Source organism: Notothenia rossii, assembly GCF_949606895.1.
Source record: "Notothenia rossii genome assembly, chromosome: 1".
In the NCBI taxonomy this organism is placed as follows: domain Eukaryota; kingdom Metazoa; phylum Chordata; class Actinopteri; order Perciformes; family Nototheniidae; genus Notothenia; species Notothenia rossii.
The window spans coordinates 52,819,236-52,843,912 of record NC_136912.1 but is presented as its reverse complement, the minus strand read 5'-3'; the positions used below and the strand labels follow the sequence as shown (position 1 = coordinate 52,843,912).

At 39.8% G+C, this 24,677-nt stretch overlaps 2 protein-coding genes across 4 annotated transcripts; both read right to left on the bottom strand.

The window, feature by feature from the left end:
• Positions 1-1,374: 1,374 nt before the first annotated feature.
• On the bottom strand, positions 1,375-6,073 carry LOC307022009 (uncharacterized protein; the record flags this gene model as incomplete). 2 transcript variants are annotated; one of them, XM_079654578.1, is made up of 9 exons in its annotated part: positions 1,375-3,384; positions 3,588-3,787; positions 4,059-4,211; positions 4,457-4,648; positions 4,771-4,887; positions 5,221-5,338; positions 5,450-5,541; positions 5,618-5,735; positions 5,864-6,073. In XM_079654578.1, 8 exons carry the CDS (start codon positions 6,071-6,073, stop codon positions 3,588-3,590), a joined length of 1,200 nt encoding a protein of 399 aa, XP_079510704.1. In that variant the 3' UTR covers positions 1,375-3,384. The 2 variants fall into 2 exon arrangements, with proteins under 2 accessions (XP_079510704.1, XP_079510705.1); XM_079654579.1 differs by having other exon boundaries at positions 1,375-3,787; positions 4,059-4,199.
• On the bottom strand, positions 6,069-11,271 carry LOC307021991 (uncharacterized protein). 2 transcript variants are annotated; one of them, XM_079654561.1, is made up of 11 exons: positions 11,196-11,271; positions 10,289-10,664; positions 9,830-9,956; positions 9,490-9,570; positions 7,797-8,004; positions 7,435-7,604; positions 7,248-7,346; positions 6,824-7,056; positions 6,557-6,735; positions 6,378-6,471; positions 6,069-6,208 (listed from the first exon to the last, which is right to left on the bottom strand). In XM_079654561.1, exons 2-11 carry the CDS (start codon positions 10,388-10,390, stop codon positions 6,116-6,118), a joined length of 1,386 nt encoding a protein of 461 aa, XP_079510687.1. In that variant the 5' UTR covers positions 10,391-10,664; positions 11,196-11,271; the 3' UTR covers positions 6,069-6,115. The 2 variants fall into 2 exon arrangements, with proteins under 2 accessions (XP_079510687.1, XP_079510688.1); XM_079654562.1 differs by having other exon boundaries at positions 6,378-6,459.
• Between the last annotated feature and the right edge of the window lie 13,406 nt (positions 11,272-24,677).

Genomic DNA, 24,677 nt, shown 5'->3' with positions numbered 1-24,677 from the left:
CTCCCCCCTGCTCCTCTTTGAGGCAACAGCAAAGACTAGTTTTAGCTCTCAACAAGTTTATCTTGCCTTTTTTCACCTAGTTAACATTTTGTTTGTATTATTCATGCATATTTTACTAATCACTACCCCCTCAAATGGAAATATGTGTTTACATAAAGGTGACCGAACCGTTTGAGACCCACTGAGATAACTTAAACTAAGTTAACTATCTAAAGACTCAGAGTAATTTACCTCACCAGAGCTGTAGTTATCAGCCTCTCAGTCTGACAGCAAAGGACTCTCCCTCCACCTTGTTGTTGAAAAAGCTCCTTATATCCGTTAGCGCAGCTAGCTAGCACCAGATGCTAACAACAATACACGTAACCGGTGCGCGCGCTTTCTCGCTCGCGCCACACATACACCAACACACACCCTCCCGAGCTTGAATGACACACAGAGACCAATCGAGGGCATTAGTATGATCTGTATGAAAGTGGCAATGTCAGCAGGCCACGTCATGTAGACAGCCAGTCACCCTCTGTGAGGCAGAGTCAGACCCACATTTGCGCTGCGTTGCGTTTACAATATATACGTATATTGCCGGCGGCTGAGTACCGGCATTGTGCCGGTACTCAGTAAGAAGTGCCGGTACCACATGGTTAAAAATCAGAAGTGCCGGTACTGCGTACCGGTGAGTACCGGCCCAATTCAAGCACTGCCCATAACTGACGGCAACAAAAGTCCTACATTATTCAATTAAAATAAAGAAGTAAAAACAATAAGCGTGGCTTAATATTGAGTAAGAAAAAGGTTGATAAACGCTGTGAGAATGGATCTGCGGAGAGCATTTCGCCGCGATCCCAACGTGTCTATTACCAACGTTCAGGGAGCTCTATGCAAGTCGGTGACAGGGAGGGGCCCTGACCGTCCGTCAACATGTGACGGGTTGGGAGTGAGAACGTGTTGCTGTACAACAAATCACCTCTGGCTGGAAGAGAACTCTCTGCTCCATAGTTTCTCTCTTCACTGTACATTTGACATATTCAGTGTAATATTTAATATTCCATCTGTCACATAGTTATGTAAAAATAATACCTTGCATATCTTGTTATTGCTCACTTGTAAATTCAACATGTATATTTTCTTCTTTATTTCTTGTCTTTTTATTTGTATTGTATAATGCCATGTGTTTTAATGCTGCTGCAACGCAAAGATTTCCCAAATTGGGATCAATAAAGTTCTATCTTATCTTAAACCAACAACCAGTGTTCCGGATGAGGATCATCTCTTTACAAAAATATTCAAGTGCTAACCCATATTGTTACTTCTAAATGAATTTATTTCCAAACGCATTATAATGCAGTGTGATGTAAACAACAAAAGGTACCACAGACGTATGCTTAATTTATATTTATTCATCAACCAACCACATCAATAACATTGTTTTTAAAACAATAAAATGGTCCTCTCTGGCAATGGTTTACTTATGTGTTTCACCACAATACAAGTAAAAGGCCACCATAAGGGTGTATGTCTTGACTCTAGAGCGTTGGGGTTAGTCTAACATGAAAAGCATGGACAACATAACATAAAATCAAGTTATGCAAACGGTTATAACATACAGTATTAATAAATCATACAACACAACAATTTTTTTTATGATTTAACTAGGTGTATTAAACATGTACATTCTATGTATAAATCAAATATAACAATTTATAACAATGTATTATTTGGTTTTGAGAACAACAATGAGGTGATTCACCAAATAAACTATTTGTTGTTTATCTCAATGTCCCTAATTATACATCCTCAAAGACTTTGCATTGTACATGTTGATTGAAGTACTTCAATCAATCAGGTTAATAGCTGGAGACCAAAAAGGAAATATAACTGACAAAGCAATTAAAGCAAGTAACGCAAAAGAAACAAAAGTGAACAATTAGAGGAAAGCTGTTATTGGCCTGCGGTGTAACAGGTGCAGTCATATAAAGTTAATGACAGGTAAATCCTATACACAAGTTATTGAGCCGTTTCCGCTCTACATCCTGAACTCCTCCCTTCGATGCAATGCACTTCCGTTTTGGCGGACTGGGTTTGTTTTGATAGCTAGCTCCGTTGTGCCGACAAAGCACTGATATCGCAGAGACAAAGAGGATATAACAATTACAACATGAAGAAAAGTGGTTCGGGAACTACGTGTGCGGTAGTTGGTTGCAATCACTCGAGAAAGCACCTGAACGAGTGGTTAGATAGAGAGTGCTACGACCACAAACCAGCACCCAGCACCCAGCCATGTTGTTCATTAAATACAGATAAACACAACAAATACTGCATGCATTGTATTTTTTAATATTATATATGAATATTTTCATTGTGATGTAATTGTGTGGGCTGCTTTTATATTTTAATTTGTAATACCTGTTAGGATTAAACATGTGATCTTTCTTGTTGAAGCCATTTCTTTAGTTTCCTCTCAACAATTAATTAATTCAGTGTTATTTATGTACAGTATGAGCTTAATATGAATGATGAACTGTGTTAAAAGAAATTGTAGCACTCTAAGGAACATATGAAATGCAATAATGCAATAATGAAATTAAATTACATCAAACTTTATTTTCACTCAAACAGTACAGGCACATATGATATATTGCACAGCATAAAGAGATCATGTAAATTGTGCATTATGTAAACAACAGACAACTGTTGGCTCCTGTGGGCATGACCTAAATAAGGCAGTTTATTTTGGTTTTATGCTGGGCCACGTCGTCATGTTATCCTCCCAGTTTTGCACTGAATTCGGGTGGGGGAGAGTAACGCCATCTCCAGTCAAAGAAGTAGAATCGTGTTCCCAAGCTAGCATCACTGTTAGCATCGAAATCGCTGTGTTTACACCAGTGCCCGTCTGACTGTTTACATCGGTTTACACCGACAGACGCTGTGCAAAAGACTTCCGGCGGAAATGAAGTGCATTTGTGTAGTGTCATGGCGCTACCCGTGTTTTGGCGCGTAAACTTGTCTATAAGAGATAGAAAATAATAATGCATAGGCATCCCGTTCTGGGAAAAAAGGGAAAGACCTCCTGCTCTTGGACAATGATGTGCTCACCAAGTTGTATGGTAACCAGCAAGATATACTTGGAGATTTAGGAATTTACATTCTAGTGTTTCAAAAAGGATCAAAAGTGAATGGTTCATTGCTCAGGATGCATTCCAGGGACGCTGAGCATTTTCTTCAATACAATTTAAGTTTTGTACAAGTGAAATGTTTGGCCTGATGCTGCGGCATAGGGAAAAGTCATATGGTCAACATATTCAAGGGTGATCTTCCATTGAGGAGTATGAATACAATCTCTAAATATAAAGTCAGTAAAGTATTTACATTTCTGATAGCACATCAAGTCTTGGCGGATATTCGTGCATGAGAGCAGCAGCAATTTGGGGAAATACAGAGAAACAAAAAAGAGGGGCAGATCAGAAACCAAATTTGAGGTTTTTGAATACACATTGTATGTTTAGCATTAATGAATACAAAAGTAACAGCAACATGTCTAGGTTGAGGCTAAATCAACAAAGATACTGTACATTAATTCATAAGTAAATTACCTAAATTATGTTTCCTTCTTCATCTTCACTGGTGTCTGGACTGCTTAGGCCACTTTGACTTTCCTCTTCATGTTTAAGGAAACAAGCATCAGGACCTAAAGCAGTCTTGTACTGCTGCAGTACCACCTGCAACCTCTCCAACGCCTCAGCATGCTTCCTTCTTAGGGTGCACCCAAGTCCTCCATTCCCCTTGTCTACATCTGAAAATACACGAAATATTGTTATATGGACATACTATAAAGTAAGATTGCTTCATGAGGCCAGAGCACTTCAATGGAGTATATTCTCTCCCATGTACATATAAAGATGATTGTCACTGTCAAGGGACTTCATTATGTAAAATGGCCGGGTCGAATGGGCAAAGGCCATTATACTCCATCCAATTTCTGTGACCAAGAATGATTTGGGCTGACTTTTTTTCCTTTAAAACTCATACTTCACAAGGTAGGTGAAGTTTTGCTTTCAACTTACCTTCCTCAGCCACCTTATTTTTTAGAGCAACTGCCATGTTCTGCAACCATGTGCAATGCTGCGCCATCTCCCACAATAGGATGCCTTTCTCCTCTTGCAGTCTCCGTGTAAGCATGACTTGATCAAGTATCTTTTTCTTGGCTGTAAAGTTAGCTAAAATCCAATCACAGTTATGTATATACATGAATCACATTTTCATTATAGCATAACAATATGTTTAAAACTCCAAACATGTACTTTCAAAATAATCAAATGTATACACAATAAGAAAACTTAAGATATACCCTTAAACTAAATGAGAGTTCTAACACTCTACATGATATGTGCATAACTCAGCAAGGTATACCTTCATATAACAGAACTTCAAATGAATTATTATGAAATATCTGAAAACTGACCCATGCCATGAACTTCCCATGGCCACAGCGCGGACATGATGCTCCCTCCAGAGAGGGAATGCTCCACCGCAGCAACATCTATGCCTCTGGCAGAGTCGTGTACCAGCTGGTTGTACTTCAGTACCTCCTGATTAAGGCGCTTTTTGTCGTCTGCAAGCTTCCTTCGAAGTCGATGGCGGAGCTTGATGCTGTCTGAAAAAGACATGAAGTAGTGGGATAGGGATATGTGACAAACTATGTTTGCAAGTGCAAAAAATATATATAATTCAGTAGGTTGAATCTGCAACCTACAGTAAAACATTATATTGTTATACCATTCTGTCGGTAAAGGGATTGCTTCCGCTGCCTCACACTTAGGTAAAGCCCCTCAATGCTCTGCTGCAGTGCAGTTTGAAGGATGTCTTCAGAAGTACCCGATGTTTCTGATGTTCCTGTAGAAATAATATTGGCAGTAAAATGTACTGTTACACAACACGTAACGGTTTTGAGAAACAAAGTTGTGCAACATATTTAACACCTTTTAACACAAATTGATGGTACAACTATGGAAACTGGAACATATCAGAGATACACATGGACACATAGTTGGCTTGCTATTGCTTGAAGATTATGTCCCTGTCTACTGAAATCCAGTGAGGGTCCCATTACGTGGCATGAAAAATCAGCCTTATTGCCTTAAAATTGGCTGCTCTTTAGGATCAAATCTGTAAATTCAAAAAGTCATGGACAATGATATGTAGCTGGTGTTATCTCGTCGTGTTTACCAGATGCCCATTCCTTCACGTCGGAAATCCACGTCGACACCATGTCATCTGAGACACAATGTAGCTCCGTCTTGAGTTCCTCAAGACTTGCAGTCTCTTCCAGGAGCCTCTTACTAGTCTGATAAACAGTAGACGATGGACATTTATCAAGATTAAAACTTGCTATGATTAACAACAAGCCATGTGCAAATGACAAAGGACACAACAACACCTTTAATAGGAGGCTCACCTTCACATATCTTGTGGAAAGTGCCTGATGAAGGGAGTCACCTTTTTTCCTGTTCCATCCCATTGCATGCACTGTGAGCATGTCCAGTCGTGCTTTTGAAAGCAATAATGAGGTTATGATGTGTCATCTAAAAAAGTATGCAATAATAGGGCAAAACCTTCCACTCACCTGCTTTGGACATGTATTTTGTTGTCAGGGCACAACGGGACAGGCAGCTGTTGACCTGCTCCACCTCTTCCCCAGCGGTCATCCCTGCTCCCTCCTGGTTCTTCCCACTCCATATAATCTGATGGTAAAAGGTTGCTGGAATTGTTGTGCAAAGAGGCTACTACTATACTAAACAGTATAGCTTATATATTTACTACTTCAGTATTATAAATATAAATGTACGTGATACAAAAATATTTCACATACCTCGCATTTGGTAGCATGGGCTCGAGCATGCATTACACTGAGGAATGGCTTCATGGTGGTCAGCTCCTGGAGAGCAGGAAGGACACTTGCAGCTTTCTCCATGTACGGCCAGTACTTGCAAGCCACATCCATGGCGAAGAACTTGGCTTTGGCTGGCATGAGTTCCTTTTGAAGATACAGGGGGTAGGCGAATATCTCCCCCCTGTACATATTTAAGGCCTTCAAAAGAAACCCATGGCGACATACAGCCACCTACATCCCTTCTTCATCCAGCTTCGAAGCCCTCCTTGACGTCTCCCTCGCTGCTGTCCACTGGGAGTCCCCACATGTGCCTCTTCCCTGGGTCTAAGACACACATTACATCATGACAAATCAGTTAAAAGCAATGGAATCACGATCTACACCATTTGTTCTAATTGTCTGATTTTGGAGTAGATGGTAAGGAGAAGTAGCTGAATTTGAAGAAAGTCAGGGTTGGATATACATGGCTATTTTTGTGATATTGTAAACTTGCATTTTTCAGTGATCTCTGTATTTTGTCGACAAATGCAGCCACCGCGCTGTCTTCTGCTACAAAGAGCCCATTAAAAAAGGCGCTGCCATCAGAACTGAGGAAAAAAAGATTAGCAAATATATCCATGAAATATAAACAGTAATCAAAAAAGTTAAATAACAACATTGTAAAAACAGCACCTTCCACTTCGCCGAAAGCGATACAGCTTCCTGTTTCCATCGGCAGAAACAGCCAACATCTCCGGCGTGCAGGCAGGGCAGATGAAAGGAGCACCACAGCAGAGCTGGTCTTCCTCATACGAGGCATAGGAGAACTCCAGAAAGCTGCGCTGCAGTGCATCTCCGTTGACATGTCCAGACTGGAAGATAATTACATATATTGCTGTGATTTTGTCTATTTACGGAAATGTTATAATGTATAATATCGTAAAGAATATTTACACTTACTCTTCCTCCACACTTTGTGCGATGCTCCAGCAGCTTTGCAAAGGCCTGTCTGGAGAATCCCGGAGAGATGACCTTGAGCTCTTTAAAGGAGCTCAGGAGGTCCAAGGTGTAAAGTATGGAAATACTGACCGAAGCTGGCCAGTATCCACTCCTAAGGAGGACTTTCAAGTCGGGGGGCCACTGCTGCTGGCAAGTTTGACAGACATATAGTGGCAGATGCAAGTCATAACGCCCTTGGAACAAATAAATAAACATAATTAAGACACATTTTACAACAGTTCCATCTACAAATAGTCAAAGATGAACAGATATTACATGAAGGTTTTACTCCAAGTGGAAGCACAATGCCTCGGCCCACAACAGTAAACATATAACAACAATTCAATAGAAATCCAAATATATATATATATATATATTTGTTTACCATTGATGGTAATTAAAATCACTGGTTTGCCTGGTACCACAGTGAAGTTTGTGCCTTTACAGGAGCAGTTGGGTGCCTTCACAGTTGGCAATATGCAAGCTGTCAAAAAAAAAAAAAGCACTAATTACCATTATATGCTGGCCGAAGAGACATGTGAACATCAAAATGCAAGTTTGAGAGAGCATACCTTGGTCATGGGTGTCATATCCACCTTCCACTCTAACAACACATGTTGTTGGACTAATTGGTTTAAAAAAACCATTCACTAAACTGTCCCTGTTGTGGAGTGGCTGGTTCTTGTGATGAAGTACATCACAGTCTCCACAGAACCACTCCTCGGGGAGACACTCTCTACACCTTGGGAGGAAATACAAAATTAGTCTAATATCCTAGAATAACTTTCATTTTAATGCTGGTTTTCTCTAGGTATCCAGTTTTCTAACATTCCAAAAGTCATGCATGTTAGCTGAAATAGCAGGGCACTGAGCATTAATACTGAAAAATTACAATTAGGTCAAGTAATTTAAATAAAGGTAAATGTTATCTCACCTAATAACAGCCGGCTCGTGGCAGAGGCCACACAGGGGATGACCAACAGCCTCTTTTTCTAGAAGGCATTGTAGGTGGTGTGGTCTCGCTTCTTTCCAGCGCTCTGAGGCTTTCTGCTGCCGAAAAGACCAGGATGAGGCAGAGCTTTTTTGAGGCTCAGGAGGAGGACATGAGGAAAGAATGTCAGAGAGTCTCTCCATATTCTTTTCTGTGAACAGAATGGGAAACTTTAACTGTAAATGACTATATTTAAGATGAACACTAAAAATCAAGGATCATTTCTTTGCTCAGTATGGAACTGGCCAATATCTTTACTGAATTACATTCCTCGTTCGAGTCCTGAACTGTCAGTTGTGTATAAGGTTATTTTCTCTCACTAACACAATTTATTTAAAAATTGATTTTAGTTTTAAACTCAGGGGTAGACATTAAGGGTAAAATGCCACTGGCCCTCTGGGCCGGTGGAATTGTGTTATCACTGGCCCCACCATTGTAACCACTGGCCCGGAGCATTCGTCCAAAAAAGAAATCGACTAATAATGAAGAAAATTAACACATTTGTTGCAATAGTAATTTATGCTAGCTACATTACTACTTGTACTACAACATTTGAATAATCAGTTCTTCCTCACTTTCCTCAATTGATCATATTTGGTTTATTAAAATAATTATATTGTGGTCATTGTTAAAATATTTCTGCTATTATTATGAGAATTATTATTTGTATAATGCGCTTTCTGCCGTCATTAGGAGTTAGAAATGTAATGGCTATGTAGTAGATTAGATGAGAACCTTCATTATCCTAAACTGCTGGGACATTTCCCTATAGCCAGTACCTTTTATATTTTCTACTCTTCACTTACTTGTCAGCATAGGTCGGCATTGATGTAAAGAGCCGACAGAAGACCTTGTTTATATTGGCATCATATTGAGAGGTGCAGTGATGCGTCATAAAACCAGGAAGTAAGCCGCTGGTTCCCTCGACAAAAAAGCAATGGGACTTCTCCACAGGGTTTTGGAAAATAGCTGGAAATAAAGTCTGTGGAAAACGAACCTGTTTGATAAATGCAGGTTTTTTTCAGCCGGATAATCTCCACATGTCTACCCTACTTTTATAATTTTCGAATCATAAATCTAATCGATAGATTATAAAAGGGTTTTAGGACGCGTCACTGCACCACTAGAAGCCAACTCCATCGATCAAGCTGGCTGAAACGTTCTCTCCCTCTTCTTCTCATGCTCCCTGTCCCTCTCCTTTAACTCCTCCGGTGACTTTCTTTTATTTTAAGATTGTTTTTTGCCAAACGCTTGGCCGGTTACCGCTGGTATTAAAAACATGTTGGCGAATGGTTAGGTGGCGCGATAGTCTGTAGTGAAGGAGCGCGCTCCCGCTCACGGGAGCCTGTTCGCGCTGCGCTCCGCAGCAAACAGCTGTTTGCTTTTCACCCAACAATGACAAGCGACTCACGAAACGCTATGTTGTAGTGTTGATAAACGAAACAATTTAACTAAATTGATAGTCAAAATACCAATACCACAGGAAACATTTTTTTTTAAAACAATATTTTTAGTGGCCCGAGCGGGCAAGTGGAAAGTACGTTATGCTGGCCCGGGGTGTCTAAACAGTGCTTCCGGGCCAGCGGGCCAATTATAATGTCGAGCCCTGAAACTTAAAGCCATTTTTGCGATTTACCAAATTCGTGTTGTGCTGAAGGTTCAGTACGCAGAACCTCCACACTGGAAGACTGGAAGCCCTCAGTCGGGGGGGATGTGACTGTAAAACATCACACAGAGGGTTAACAACAGATAACTGATGATTTGTATTATCTACCTATTGTTGAAAAGCTTGTGAAATTAAATAAAGCATAGTTCTTATGGCACCACAGTGGGAATGTCTCCGACTGTAGTGTCACTATGCGTTTATGTATTGGAATTATTGTAGACCCTCAACAAGCAATTAGTGTGTTTTAATTCGATTTTCCAACCATTTACTTAGTAAATTCATAAAAATGTAAAATAATTGGGATTTCAACCTGTAGCTGAGCCTTGGCGTCGCCCTCCACGCCTCCCTCTCGGCTTGCCACGTCCTACACAGCCCCTTTTAGGGGACTGTAAAGTGTCTCCTACAGAGCGTGCCCGTTTCCTCTCCTCAGCTGCTTTCTGTGACCAAGTAACAACTCATGTAAGGTTGGTGTTGCTGATAAACTGATACCATATGACAGTGGACAAATAAAAGTAAATTCATTCACTTGAAGAACATTTTTGCTTCAAGTATTTCCTACAATATATACAACTAATTAAGTAAAACAAGTTGAACAAGCTTTATTTAGTAAGCCTCTGCCCCCCATGTTGTAATGATGAACCGTTTTGCAAAGGCCCTATACATTGATCCAAAATCCAGTTACTCTTGGCCTGTTCAGCATTTTTTGGATAACAGATAGTGCCAAATTGAAGTGGGAAATGAATGAGGTCATATGGGTTAAAACACCAACCTTAGCTTCAGCTAGCATGTGTTCATGCTTCAGCTCAAGAGCCATGCGTTTCCCTTCTTTGGATGTGGGATTATTGGGGTCTGGGTTGTGTTTTGTTGCCATTGCAACACAGCCAGCCAGCCAGCCAGCCAGACAGAAAGACACAACAGATATGCAACAGCTGCTGTATGAGACAAACAGAGATAGAGAGACAGATTGTAAGATTGAGATGGATAGATGAAGAAATAGATAATGAATGATAGAAAATGATAGATACAATAACTATAAGAAAGGTAGGTAAATAGACAGAGAGATAGGTTGAGTTTGGCTCTTAAAAGTGCCGTTGGTTTTATGATGGTGTAGATCAGTGTATGGGTTTGTGGTGTGGGTACAGGAGCTGCAGGAGAGAACAGAAAAAGTGAATTATGTAGTGAAACTAGCTTTTTTAAATGCACATTGTGACGGTTTAACTACTTTAGACAGACTGAGTTCATTTACGTGTTTCCTGTTTCATACGCGTAACAAGCACATGGACGTGGACTATGCCCCTTCCCCCCACATATATTAAAATGTCGGCCAGCGTTAGTACCTTCATGTGTAAAACAAAAGCGATTAAGATAACGTATAACTCACACTTTCACACCGACGTATGTAGCCGTAATTAAGACAAATATTTTTCACACACCACTTATGAGCTGATATAAATGTAGCTAAACTAGTTTAAGCTTATGTTGAACGTGAGCTAGCTAGCTAGCCGCCCGCAATAATTATTTCACATTAATGTTGCTTTGCTGATTATGGCGAAATAATTTCTCAGACTTAGAACAGTTCAGTATGTATGATGAACCATGCGAGTAAAGGCTTAAAAAAAATCCCCAATTATTAAATCTAAGCAAAACATGTATCAGACTTTAGTGACCCAACTTACTTTGTCAGAGGATGGATCGTAATGCCGGTGGCAGCGTTTTTGGCCAATAGGTGGTGCTCTGAATGATGTAATTTCCTGTACCGATTATACAATAAAATATTAATACATTTCCTATATTTTGACACGATAACTCTTTAATAACCTAAGTAGCCTGCGGACAAAAACAAAAAAGTATATATTGTCTTATAAAATGAAGAAAAGTTTAAACATCTAACGTGATAATAATAAATACAAAATAATGATATCTTAAACCAAAATAAATAAAATGGAAAATTAACCGACAACAACAATTTAACATAAATAAAAAAAGGATTAAAACAAGGATAAGCTTCACTCAATGTTGTGTAAAGTACCCGTTATGGTTAAAAAAAACGTTTTTTATTTTTTGAAAATAATACAGCTTCCAGCTTCCCGAGACACGAACAATTCTTCCACTTGAAATGCGTTTAAACTGTGTAAGAGAGATGTTTAATCGGTTCATTTTAATTGGTTAATAATTGGTGTTTAATACTGGCAACTTCTAATTGTTGTGGGGGGGCGGCGTTCGATCCAGTTTCGATTCCGTAACCTTGGCGAACTGCCACTCCAACATCCAATACCGACTTGAAGTTTAATCACGGGAACTGTAGTCCTAAACGATAGCTGGGGATTATGGGTAGTGTAGTGTCTTCGGCCATCCTAAACTCGATGATACTCGAAATGTCCCTTATAGGCCTACGTCTGTTTCCGGTTATTTTTATTTTGAAATTCATTTCCTGAAGGACGGCAAAAAAGCCAGAGATTATAGAATTAAACAAATAAATAAAAACAAGGATAATTGTGTGTTATTGTTGACTAAATAACAGTGTGTTATTTTGAAAAGAATAACAAATTAGAAGGAAAAATGAGCCCCATTCATTTTCCTCACAGACAGCAACAAAAGTCCGAAATGATACGATTTTAAATAAAAGCAATAATCGTGGCTTGATATTGAGTAAGAACATGTTTTTATGAACCACACAGCTTCCGGTCTTCCTATAACACGTAATGCCGTGAGACTACCAACAGAAATACATTGCTTTTTAAATTGTGCTGTGCAACACGAAAAAAAAGGGGAAAGACTACCAATAGAAATACATTGCTTTTAAAATCGTGCTGTGCAACACGAAAAAAAGGGGAAAATCGTGTTGGTTAACAAGAATCAATAGATTAAAAATCGTGTTGGTGAACACGAAATGCCGTGAGACTGGGTTGCCCTGAAGTGATCTCGTTGGACCAGGAGAGCAGTTGCAGTTTTCAAAGGAGCTTGAACAATGCTGCCAGACATACACTCGGGCCCATACAGAAAGGTAAAGAAGTACCTGTTGAAGTATTATTGGAGTTATTTGAAGTATTAAAGTAACGTGTTATGGCAGGAAAGTTCAATCTGGTATATTCATTTTAATGTCACCTTATATAGAATATGTGTTAAACTTGTGATTTCTGCATTGAGTGACTTCTGCCTAGCAGATACCAAGAAGAGGCCCCTAGGGTATCTCTGTTAATTATCAATAGTCCTTGCAATTAACAGGGGAAGTCCCAGATACATTTTCAGGTAATGTAGTTAAAGTCTTGTAGAATTAATGTTTATCTCCTACACATCCTGCAGGCCTGGAGACTTGGGTCACCCAGCAGTAACCAAGATAAACGTCCTTTTGAGCTTATCAATAAAATGTATTCATTCCTAGTAAGCTGACTTTGGGGTGAAGGGAAGTTCAGGGAAGCCATTAAGCCACAAGAACAATTACACTTCTGTTAATCAACCAAAACTCATGACTTTCAGGGGACAGGACATTCGGACCTATAACAAGGGTCACTTCCTAGAGAATATGTGTGTGTATTTCTTACTGTGATCAGATGTCCTGTATAATCATTTATCAACTATTCCTGTATTGGTGTTTTATTTGATTCCTCTGCTTTTATTCTTTCATATGTGGGTACTGGAGGGCTACAAACAGTGTGGAGAAATTAGCTTAAACATGTTTTATTACTCTATGGGAAATGGAAGCAGCATGTCAAATGATCAGGGAAATCTACTTGTTTTAAATATATGTGTGTGGTTGATTACTTTGTATTAATAATAGCAGTATGTGTAAAGGAAGCTGGAAATATGCAATGTGAAACCTTTTATTTGAAATAAAGATTCTGCAGGGAATATTCTTAAAGAACAATAGCTCAAGTGTCTGGAAGAGCTGCAGGCTAAATGAGTGTGCGGTACTTTTTACTGCTTGAGATCAGAGCTGATGTTTTCCTCTTGTTATTATTGTTTGAGGTTAAGGTAACTCACATGTGTTATTTGTATAATCCAACTATAAAAAACTATATCTTAAAACTATCTTTATAAAATGCCAAAAGTATGTGAAACTTGCAAGGAGGGGTTTGTTATCTCGAATGTAAGGGTCGCCTCTGGCTCGCGCTGATTGGCTGTCTTTTCTAAGTGGAGGACCCCTCGGGGGGGGGGGGGGGGCAGCCGCATAGGTCCTCCTGGGGTTTTGGATATAAGCCTATGTTTTCTTTAGACCAGCCTCTTCTTTTCTTCAAACTGACCAGATCCGTGAGATTGGAGGAAGAGCAGGAAGTACTTCCTTTGTGTTTGTATTTGTATTTGTATTTGTATTTGTATTGTTACTTTTTATCATTAAAACAAGATTATTGTTTAACTTGCATTCTGGTGTTTCTTAATCCCTTCCTTTTTACGAATTTACCCAGCTTATCAAACGACACGCGGAGACGAGGTTGGTTTTGAACATCCTCCAAATCTCCAACACTGTTTATTCAAAATCTTCAATAGATTACAAAGTGAACAATAGGAATGTGTGTCTGTCTGGTAAGTTGGACTCCTGAGAAAGACTGCCTAATTGAATGTTAAACAACCTAAATGTAGGTATCCTATAACACGTGGCGTTGCTTTGTCACAAGCAGGGTGAGTTCAAATTTCTTCTTTTTTCTTACATTTAACCCTGCATGCTATTCGTTTGTGTGTTATTACGTGTCAGTTTGAGGCCAATCACTTCAATAAGTGTCTCTTGTTACGTTGTAGGTTTTGAGGCCTATAACTTAAATGGTTCAGGCCATTAAACTGTTTGAGGCTGTTTGAGGCAAGGACACAGCCACAGTTGGAAGCTGAGGATATTGAAGTGAGTGTTTGTGTAAACGACAGTTGGAGGCTGTTTTAAAAAAGTCCTTTGTGTGATGAGGCCTGATTAAAGTTTGAAGCTTTATCAGTGGTTATTCTGTTCTGTTTTCAACCAGACATTGCGTGTGGATTAAGAAGGGAAATGCAACATTCGTGTGTCAGATAGACGATATTCTTCTGATTGTGTTTGGATAGGGTCCCATTTTGTCCCATTATAGAAACAGAAGAGATAATCATACTGGCTTTTAAAGTAAAAAAAAATACGTAGATGGGTTTGAGGCCTATGGCGTAAAGGGTTTAAGGCCCATTTTTCATTGTAAACTACATAGAAATGTTATTTTAAACTACAGTGTTGTTTTGTGTTCTATTTTCTAGACTAAAGATCACTCTGCCATTATTTCAACTCCTCTGTGAGAGCCACGAGGTGTATTTTCAAATCCCTTTGTTCTTCAGGTTAAAGGTTGGAAAATCAGTTGCCATCTTGTCTTGCCCTCATGTTGACAATCAGCCACACGGTGTCGCCATTTCGTGAAATGCTAATTGAAAGTACTCTGTTTGTTCTAAAACACCTAGTACCACTCACATGAGGCTAGGCACTCCATCTTGTGAAGGACAAATCATATTTTTTGGCAGAGTTGGAACTAGAAAATAGTCAGGTTATCTTACCGTTGGAAGTTTGGTATTTGTAGGGAAGGAATATTGTATTTCCTAAAAACCCAATCTGATTTTGGAAGTTTTTCTGATTGCAAGTGCATATTAACAGTTTTTAAAATATTCCATACACTTCAGTATACACAGTACACACTAGGTTTAGATTTACACCAGATTTCTAATTTTCATATTTCAAAGTCAAACCCATACACTGTACAATTTTTATTTTTAACATTTCGGATTTTAAAATGTGCATAATTTGTATTTAAATGATTCAATTACATTATTATTTTTTATAAACAACTTAAATAATCATTTTTATTTTTTAATTTCTCACAGAAAAACTTTTTTTTTAAAAACCCAGATTTAAAGTTCGGATGACATAGGCTATTCAATTAGTTTGGAATGGGGGCCGGTTGATGAAAATTATCCAAAGCAAGGGGCCGGGAAAAAAACGGCTTGAAATATGAGCAATCATATTAAGAGCTTCAGATACAGTAAATACTACAGCAGGTCACCCTTGAAAAAGAGTTCAATGATCTCATTGGGATTCACCTGCATAAATAAATGTATGAAATGAAATGACTACAACAGCATGGTGGAGTGCATATATTTTTGTTTAATTAAATCAAACATAGCCCCAAGGCCTTTATAAATGGCAAGTTCAGAACTCAGTACATGTGAAGCTAATATAACCATCAACATCATTAGATTTAGATTAAATGATTGAATAATTCACACAAAATAGCAATTTAGGGCCATACACAAACAACAGTGCATATTATGGTATAATAACAATAAAGACAAGTGAGCCATACCACATCAATTGCTTAATTAAAAGCAAAAACAATTATCAAAAGACTTGTATTAATTACCAAACCACAACACACAGCCTTTTAAAACTCAAACCTTTTTTGATTAACATAGTGATAACTGACATACAGTATGCAACCAACTTGGCAGATATATGCCATCTCATGAGAGGAATTGCATTTTTTCGATTTAGCAAGAGCAGGGAAGTCGGGAGTATACGTTGTCTTGGCAATACGCATACAGTGATGCAGATGCTGGTCAGTGAGGGATGCTCGATTATTAGTTTTTATGGCATTCATGTGTGAGAATGCCGATTCGCACGTGTAAGTCGAGCCAAACATTGTGAGGACAAAAAGTGCAAGACCCCTTGAATGAGGGAATTTCTCGTGGCTGACTTCATGAGTCCAGAACTTTTCAGAACCTGCCAGCTGAAATGACTGTCGCAGGTCATTGGATGGCTGAATGTCAATGAGTTTGAGTTGTAAAGACGCCTCATTTAATGTCACAATCAGCTCCTTTGCTTTCAGTGCAAACTCCCCCTCTACATTCACAGAGAAAGGGTCCTTCACAAATCTCATCACTTCAGTCGGGAGACTGAAATGTTCAAACCTCGCGGCAAAGTTGGTTTTCAATGAGTCCATAAATCCAGTCATCACCTCTGTGATTTGTAAACCTGCAGTGCGCAGTGTTGGAAAATTTAGCATTTTCCCTGGACATAAATCCGCAAAAAAAAGTGTGAGCTTTTTTTGAAACGCATGGAGTCTCTCCACAAGTTGTGTAACCATTTTATCTCTGCCCTGCAGCTCCAAATTGAGTTGGTTCAGATGTTGGAAAATGTCGCTCAAAAAGCAAACAGCAGCGTACAACTCATCATTCTCTATCAGACACAGAAAGGCGTTGGCTTTTTTATGTTTTGAATTGCGGAGAAACGCCATGATCTCCTCCTTAAGTTCACAAAATCGTTTCAAGACGTTTCCTTTGCTTAGCCATCTAATGTTACTGTGCATGAGCAAATCATTATATCGAGCTAACATGTCTGACAACATCTGGCGGAAAAGGCGGTGCTGTAAACTGGAGTTACAACGAATAAAGTTAATAATCGCCATGACAGAGTCCATTGTGTTTTTTAACTCACCACTCAGTTTTGCGCACAGGAGGCTTTGGTGGATGAGGCAATGAAGCGATCTCAGCTGTGGAGCCACATCTGCCAGCCTAGCGGACAGTCCCTGTGTTCGGCCCGACATCGCAGGGGCCCCATCCGTTACAAGCATGTTAATACGATCGAATCCCAACTTGTGCTCCTTGAAAAACGAAACCACTTTGTGGAACATCACCTCACCGGTCGTGTGTCCATCCAAAGGAATTAATCCAAGTAGATCCTCCCGAAAGAACTCACCATCAAAAAATCTAACATAGAGGCACAGCTGTGCAACATCGCTGCTGTCAGTGGATTCATCAATAGCTAGCGACATAACCTCCGCCTTTCTCAGTTTGTCCAAGAGAATCTCAAAAACGTCCGATGCAAGGGTCTCCACTCTCCTTGATGTTGACGTGTCAGAAATCGGAATGTTCTTAATTGAGTCAATAACGCTTTTTCTGATTTTCTCATCTGCAACCACTTCCTCAATTGATGCAAGCATACACTCTTTGACTGTCTCTGCGTCCATAAAAGGCCTTTTCTTTTTGCCTAATATCCAGGCCACTCGTAGGGACGCTGCGGTAGCTCTCTCTTGGTCAGTGCAAGCCCGAAACAGGGAGCTACGTCTTTGGTCATAGCACGAAGTTAGCCCCAAAATCTTCTGGTGGCGAGCATCAGAGCCCGCTGGAAAATTGGCGTCAAAGTTGGCGTGAGCTGTCTTAAAATGCCTTCTCAAGTTGTACTCTTTACACACAGATAAACACTCATTGCAGATTAAACACACGGGCCTCCCACTGACATTTAAACACAAGTACTTCTCTTTCCACTCGCTGTTGAATTGCCGGTTTTCGGTGTCAACCTTTCGTTTTTTTAACGTAGAAAGAGACATTTTGATATCCAACTATGCTGACCAGGTTTGATTAATCGTACCATTGGCGCGAAACCGTCGAAGGTGCGCGAGCTTGTAGTGAAGGGCAGCGCGAGCCGCGAGGACGCGCGCAGAGTGACAGGAGTTGACAGGAGTAAATGACAGGAGTTGCTAGTAGGTGGGTTCGAAACCCGAGCCCGCCAAAGTTTTCAGGCAATGTCTTCCCCTCTATCTCTCAATGTAACACCCTCTCAGGAATAAAGGCACTCTGGCCCAAAAAAAAAATGTTAAATTAAAAAAAGATTTTAATTAAACTTTAATTTTTTTTTTTTTAACATTATACTCAAAGCGCCAGTAAATATCACCCGGGGCCGGATTTGGCCCGCGGGCCGCCAATTGAATAGCCCTGACATAGGGTATTATTTCTCAGGAACAAAGGTGCTAGTCTGAGGATTAGTGCTTCATCTTTGATAACTTAATAAATAGTTAGAGAACATGTCACCAAAAGAAACTAAGTTGAGACCAGACGCAGAGCCAGGCTCAACTGCAGATATCAAGGGCAGGATAAAAATCAGATCAGATGCTACAACAGTTCCAAATCTTAGACAGAAGACATGGAACCAAATTGAGAAACTTTTGGAACAGTGGCAAATAAGAGGACTGTTTCCAGGGCCCAGGAGTTCAAAACTTTGAATCCCTATCTGATCAGATCAGATTTGGATGTTTGGGGAGTTCAAAACCAAAAAACAGGATTAGGATCACTTTCATATCCGATCAGATCAGGAAATCCAATCCAAGCTTTAATCTGGATCAAATCTTCAAAATGGGTAGTTCAAACCGACAACACAGGATTGGGATCAATTTGATCCCAAAAACTAGATTATCCTGATCCCACCAAAGGGGTGGATTTCCAGTGGATTACCAGAGCAAAATGTACTGTACAATTTATTTTAAAATATGTTTCAATTTAAATAAGATGGCAACATTTGTTAACTGAAATAATACACCATTTTTAGCCTTCATGGGAAATACATTTTATTTTTTCCATTTTTGCTCACGTTTGTGGTGGCCTATTTTTTTTTCAACCAAATGTTGATGACATAAATGTTTATGCTCATAAAAGTATCACAGCAAAGATTGTCAATCACAAATGTAATTTAGATTAAAGTAAAAATATCTTCAACAAAAAAAAAGTCCATCATCTGTCATCACCTTTCAAATAAAAAAATATAATTAAACATTATAGATGTCTCTGCAATGTGGTCTCTTGTCTTCCTTATATTATTTTTCATGTCCACTAGATGGCGATCGGTAGGATTAAAGCACTGATATTCAGGATCTAGTCATCTTGAAAAATCGTAATCTGGATCAGGCTGATCCTATCCTGAATTGCTTTGAACTCCAGGGACAAAATCTGGCCGACTTGTCTGATCCTGGATCACAAAAAATGGGATTTCAAAATCGGATCGGATCTGATTGAGATTAAAAGTTTTGAACTCCTGGGCCCAGCTGATGATCAGCCTGGACCAACAGAAGCCCATGTAATAGCAGTGTTTGACTGTGAACATGAAAAACACCTACAACAGCAAAGTGCATGGGTGAAAGCCGACCAAAGGCAATCAAGAGTTATAGGTCTCTTACATCATCTAACATATGTCAGTATTGGGCTGGCAGAAAGCATGGATGTGGTCCAAGAAGCAGACCTGCCAATGAGGGAAGACATAGCAGGAATAACAGAAGCCGCTCCAGTTATCCAAACTCCAAGGCAGTATCCAAGCCTGACCGAAGACTCTCCTCCCGACATACCAGAGAAGGTAGGTCAGACACCTCCAACAATTCAAGCTCAGGAAGTTCCAGAGATTCAGGTGCAGAATCAACAAAGAGGGGGAGGAGGTTTCCGAGGAAGACAATGTGGCAGAGGAAGAGGAAGTTTCCAAGGAGGGAATCGATCAACAGGATAAGGTTTCTAAGGTGAAGGATGCTCCATATGTGGTCAGTTCTCACATTGGGCCAGATATTGTCCGCAACACAGGATGCTGCAAGTACCAGCATATCTTCCCACACAATTTCGGCAACAGCAAACACCTGCATATCCTCCTACCCAAGTACAGCCGCAAGCACAGGTATACACTCCCATACAGCATCAACAAAAGGAACAATAGAGAGGAGAGCAATAATCAAGACGAAGAAGAGATGAAGGCTGCTACAAATGTGGTCGGCTGACACATTGGTCCAAAGAGTGTCCGCAGAACATTGCACCAAACAACGGCCCTCCATGCAGTTACCCCAGGGGAGATTTCCATGATGTCGACGGAGGCAGGGGGTCCCAGAGATGTCAAAGACGAACAGGGGTGCCAAACATGAACCAAATGCCACTGACAGCCTGGTAGCAACCACAACAATGAGGAAGCTCAGAGGGCCAGACCGCCAGGGCCCAGGAGTTCAAAACTTTGAATCCCTATCTGATCAGATCAGATTTGGATTTTGAGGAGTTCAAAACCAAAAAACAGGATTAGGATCACTTTGATATCTGACCAGATCAGGAAATCCAAACCAAGCATTAATCTGGATCAAATCTTCAAAACGGGTAGTTCAAACCGACAACACAGGATTGGGATCAGTTTGATCCCAAAAAACTGGATTATCCTGATCCCACCAAAGGGGTGGATTTCCAGTGGATTACCAGAGCAAAATGTACTGTACCATTTATTTAAAAATATTTTTCAATATAAATAAGATGGCAAAGTTTGTTAACTGAAATAATACACAATTGTTAGCCTTCATGGTAAATCAATTTTATTTGTATTTCTTTGGTCACGTTTGTGGTGGCCTATTTTGTTTTCAACCAAATGTTAATGACATAAATGTTTATGCTCATGAAAGTATCACAACAAAGATTGTCAATCACAAATGTAATTTAGATTAAAGAAAAAATACCAACAAAAAAAAAGTCCATCTGTCATCACCTTTCAAAAGTAATTGCGGACAATAGATGTCTGTAATGTGGTCTCTTGTCTTCCTTGTATTATTTTTCATGTCCACTAGATGGCGATCGGTAGGATTAAAACACTGATATTCAGGATCTAGTCATCTTGAAAAATCGTAATCTCGATCAGGCTGATCCTATCCTGAATTGCTTTGAACTCCAGGGACAACATTTGGCCGACTTGTCTGATCCTGGATCACAAAAAATGGGATTTCAAAATCTGATCGGATCTGATTGAGATTAAAAGTTTTTAACTCCTGGGCCCAGGTGATGCATCTTCAGCACAACGGTATTTTGAAAACCAGCTACTTTGAGCCATATCTGTCACCACAGGAGGGAGAGGTTTAATGTTATTTAAAAAAAATCAAGAGTAGAATATTGCATTTACATATAAAGCATCCACAGATTAGAACATTTAGCAGACTATTTTTGTAATTATGAGAAGGATAGAGATTACGAGTGACGTTATTCCCCCACACAGCTAGTGAGGTCAAGACGATGGGTTTCCACCCAAAATATGAAGACGGAAACCTAGTAGTCGCCCAAGACGGAGGATCCTTACCAAGTCCTCCTGTTTACACCGACTGCAGTTCAAGGGGCGACGATACACCTGACGTGAAGCTGTTGAGACCTGAAAAACAGAAACTCGATTCTGTTGTGGTGAAGTCTGGCTACAAAGGGAGGTGTCCGATAAGGTCGCTTGTCTCAAACCAGTGAAGAAGTCAACAAGAACCCAGCAGAACTAGAGAGTGACTGTTAGCGGGAGAACAGTGACGGAGCGACAGAGACTGGCACAACATTTTCCAGCCAGTACATAGATAGACCCCGTCAGAAGATCGGGGCTGTGTTTAAAGGGGAACTTCATTTATTGTTAGTAGAGGTATAGTTTTTTAGTCCAACAATTATGTGATTTATGGAGTCAGATTACATTTTTCTCATAAACACAATTTTATAAATCGGTCTGAAGTATCTGTTTTGAGGCATGAGCTACAGATTAAATAACATAACACTGATTGAGAGCTTGGATGAAGAAGTTGCAGGGTTTTTACCACATTTTCAAGCATCAGTTTTTATTTATTTATTTTTAAGTGACTTTACTGATTTATAATGTAGTGCGTAAGGCAATATCTCATTTTGAGTGAGGAGCACAAGCCCTTCCTGCATGTCACCCTCTGTGAGAATAGTTCGTATTTTCCCTCTAGTTTGGAGAAATATTATGTTATCATATGTTAGTTCAGCAGTATCAACCAATCCTCTAATCCTAGAATTATTGAGACGCATTAGTGGAACCAGGGGTATTGTTTTTCGCAGCAACAATGATGCATAACACCATGACAAAAGCCATTATTGAAACAAGTAAACTATTTTTGTACTAATGGCAGATCTTTAGTGCATATGCATTTATACCATCAGAAAACCATACATCATACTATATTTTTGTACGCCTTATGGGTACACAGAGAATTTATATTTATTTAATACAACGTTATGGGTTTTCCATGTCTTGTTCATAATAGGGTAATCATTGCAATATTAATTGAGCATGTTATGCTCAAAGGAGGGAGTGTCATGATTATACAGATATGTTGATTTCAGTGAAGTTGTAGTTAATAAATAACAACATGTAGTTAACAATAGGTCTCATAACAACAAAAGGTATGCCGAAGCTTGGGCCTTCTCCAAGGAGGGAGTGGTCCAGTTTTAGATATTAGACGAATAGAAGTGCATGAATATGTCAGAACTCTGAGTAATATTATCCAAGTTTTGTCTACACAGGCTAGGAATACTACAGAGACACCAGACGAGACACCAGAAGAGACTCCTGTTCGGCCAGGTGATTGGGTGAGGGTGAAAGTTCACAAAAGACAGTGAGCTGATCCCGGTGGACGGAAGCGTGAAAAGTTGTAACAAACTTCTGACACGCTCCGGTTTAAAGGTAAATAAAAAGGAGCAAATTGACACCACCACACATATTGTCACCCTTCACTGGCAACTTCCAGAAAATTATTGGGAGTTAGAACTGATTTGGCAGAGCTGGAACAAAACAATAAATAGAAATAAGATTAAGATAGAAACAGCTCAAAAGACGAATTGTCTTTAGATTTGTATAGATTGTACACTAAAGTGAAAACCTATTTTTTGTTTTACACCTGAAAAAGAGTCCAACGTTTTGTATACGTTATTTTTGTACTCATTTAAATTCTGTAACGGACACAACCAGGGATAAAATAGAGATGATGTCAAGAACAAAGCCAAACCAATTGTGGGGTCCCCTAGGGATAAGAGTCAGAATAGCATTGTTGATTGTGCTCATTACACTTGGCAACTTTCTGGTTGGAAGGGGAGTACAATCATGTAAGACATGGATCCATTAGTTCACTCATAGAGAATGCCCACATCACTAACATAACTCCAGCTGTGTTTCAGAGACTTTCACTTATCCCCACAGCCAAAAGATCAGCTGAGCAACAAGAGGAGGGGTTAGAAATACTCGTTCCCAAAGGTGAGGCGGTTATAATCAAGATGATTCACCCCCCCTATATGCAGTTCTTGTATCAAATGATGAGGTGGGTTTAAGTGATCGGGATACGTAAGTAATGGGGATTTACAGTTTAGGGGAATCTCCAAATACACTGGATCCATGTTTTAGTCTGTACCAGAAGCACCCTAACTATAGGTAATGCGTCCCGAGATCTCTCTCTGTCCGCCTGTCAGACCGCTACCACCCCATCTTCCAAGCAGACAAAAAACCTCACCACGGAAGACTCCTCCTTCTCCATCGAACAGACAGAGAACCAGAGCTGAACCAACAACTCCAAGACTGCATCCAGAACCATCTCCACCTGAGGCATACTCTCATCGGTCCCTCAGACAGGACATGAAGTTCCAAGCTGAGCCACGAGATTTGGCACAAGAGCAGAGTGTGGGACATGAGAGCGGAATACGTCCTCCATGCAACAGCATAGAGACTGTAAAGGAGGAGATGAAATGCAAAGCAGTTGGGCCACTGAAAAGAGTTACAGCAGGAGGATCCAAGAGCGGATGGACTGAGGAGAAGGTGGACGGAGGAGAAGACGGGACGGAGGAGTTGGCATGGTCTAGCAGAACGTGAGGGGGTCGTGGCTCGACAACCAGAGGGGGTGAGAAGGAAAAGGGGAGTGGGTGAGTTTACACATAAACACACTTATTCACCAACGAGAAATACGTAAAGAAAAATATTTATTTGCCATAAAGTAAGAAAGAGGAAACTATTAGGTAATCCTAAAAACACACTGAGGGTAGAACATATTATTCAATCTTTTCATCATATAAACAAATTATTCTTTAAGAGATTCCAATTCATGTGCGAATTCGGGGAAGATTTAATTTGTTACAAAATAAATCTACAGTTTAAAGGTATAGTTTTAGTAACCACTCTATAAAAGCAGACAAATCTTTATTTGTATGGAAAATGTTAAAGGTAGAGCTAGTACCAAGCCAAAGATAGTAATCCAATCTAAAGTATTGATTTCACCATTGTAGCATGGTTATTACCACAGGAGAACTGTTAAGGTGGAAACAACATTTGTGTGTCGTCCAAGATGTAGAGTTTTTTTAAAAGAAACTGGGCAAAGAGCGATTGCAATTTTTAATTTTGAAAAACTAATATAATTGGGAGTAATGTATGCAGGGCCTTGGATCACTCATTTTAATGGTGCATATTTTTGACAACAAAGATCATTCAGGGAGAAGGGGTCGCTCAACCCACCCTGCAGATGTTTTAAATCTTACTTGCAGCTTCAGAGGGAGCGCACGGCACCAGAGTATGAGTTTTAAAAGACAAGTGCCACCAGCTCCTAATGGTCATCCATTCACCAGATGACCTGACATTT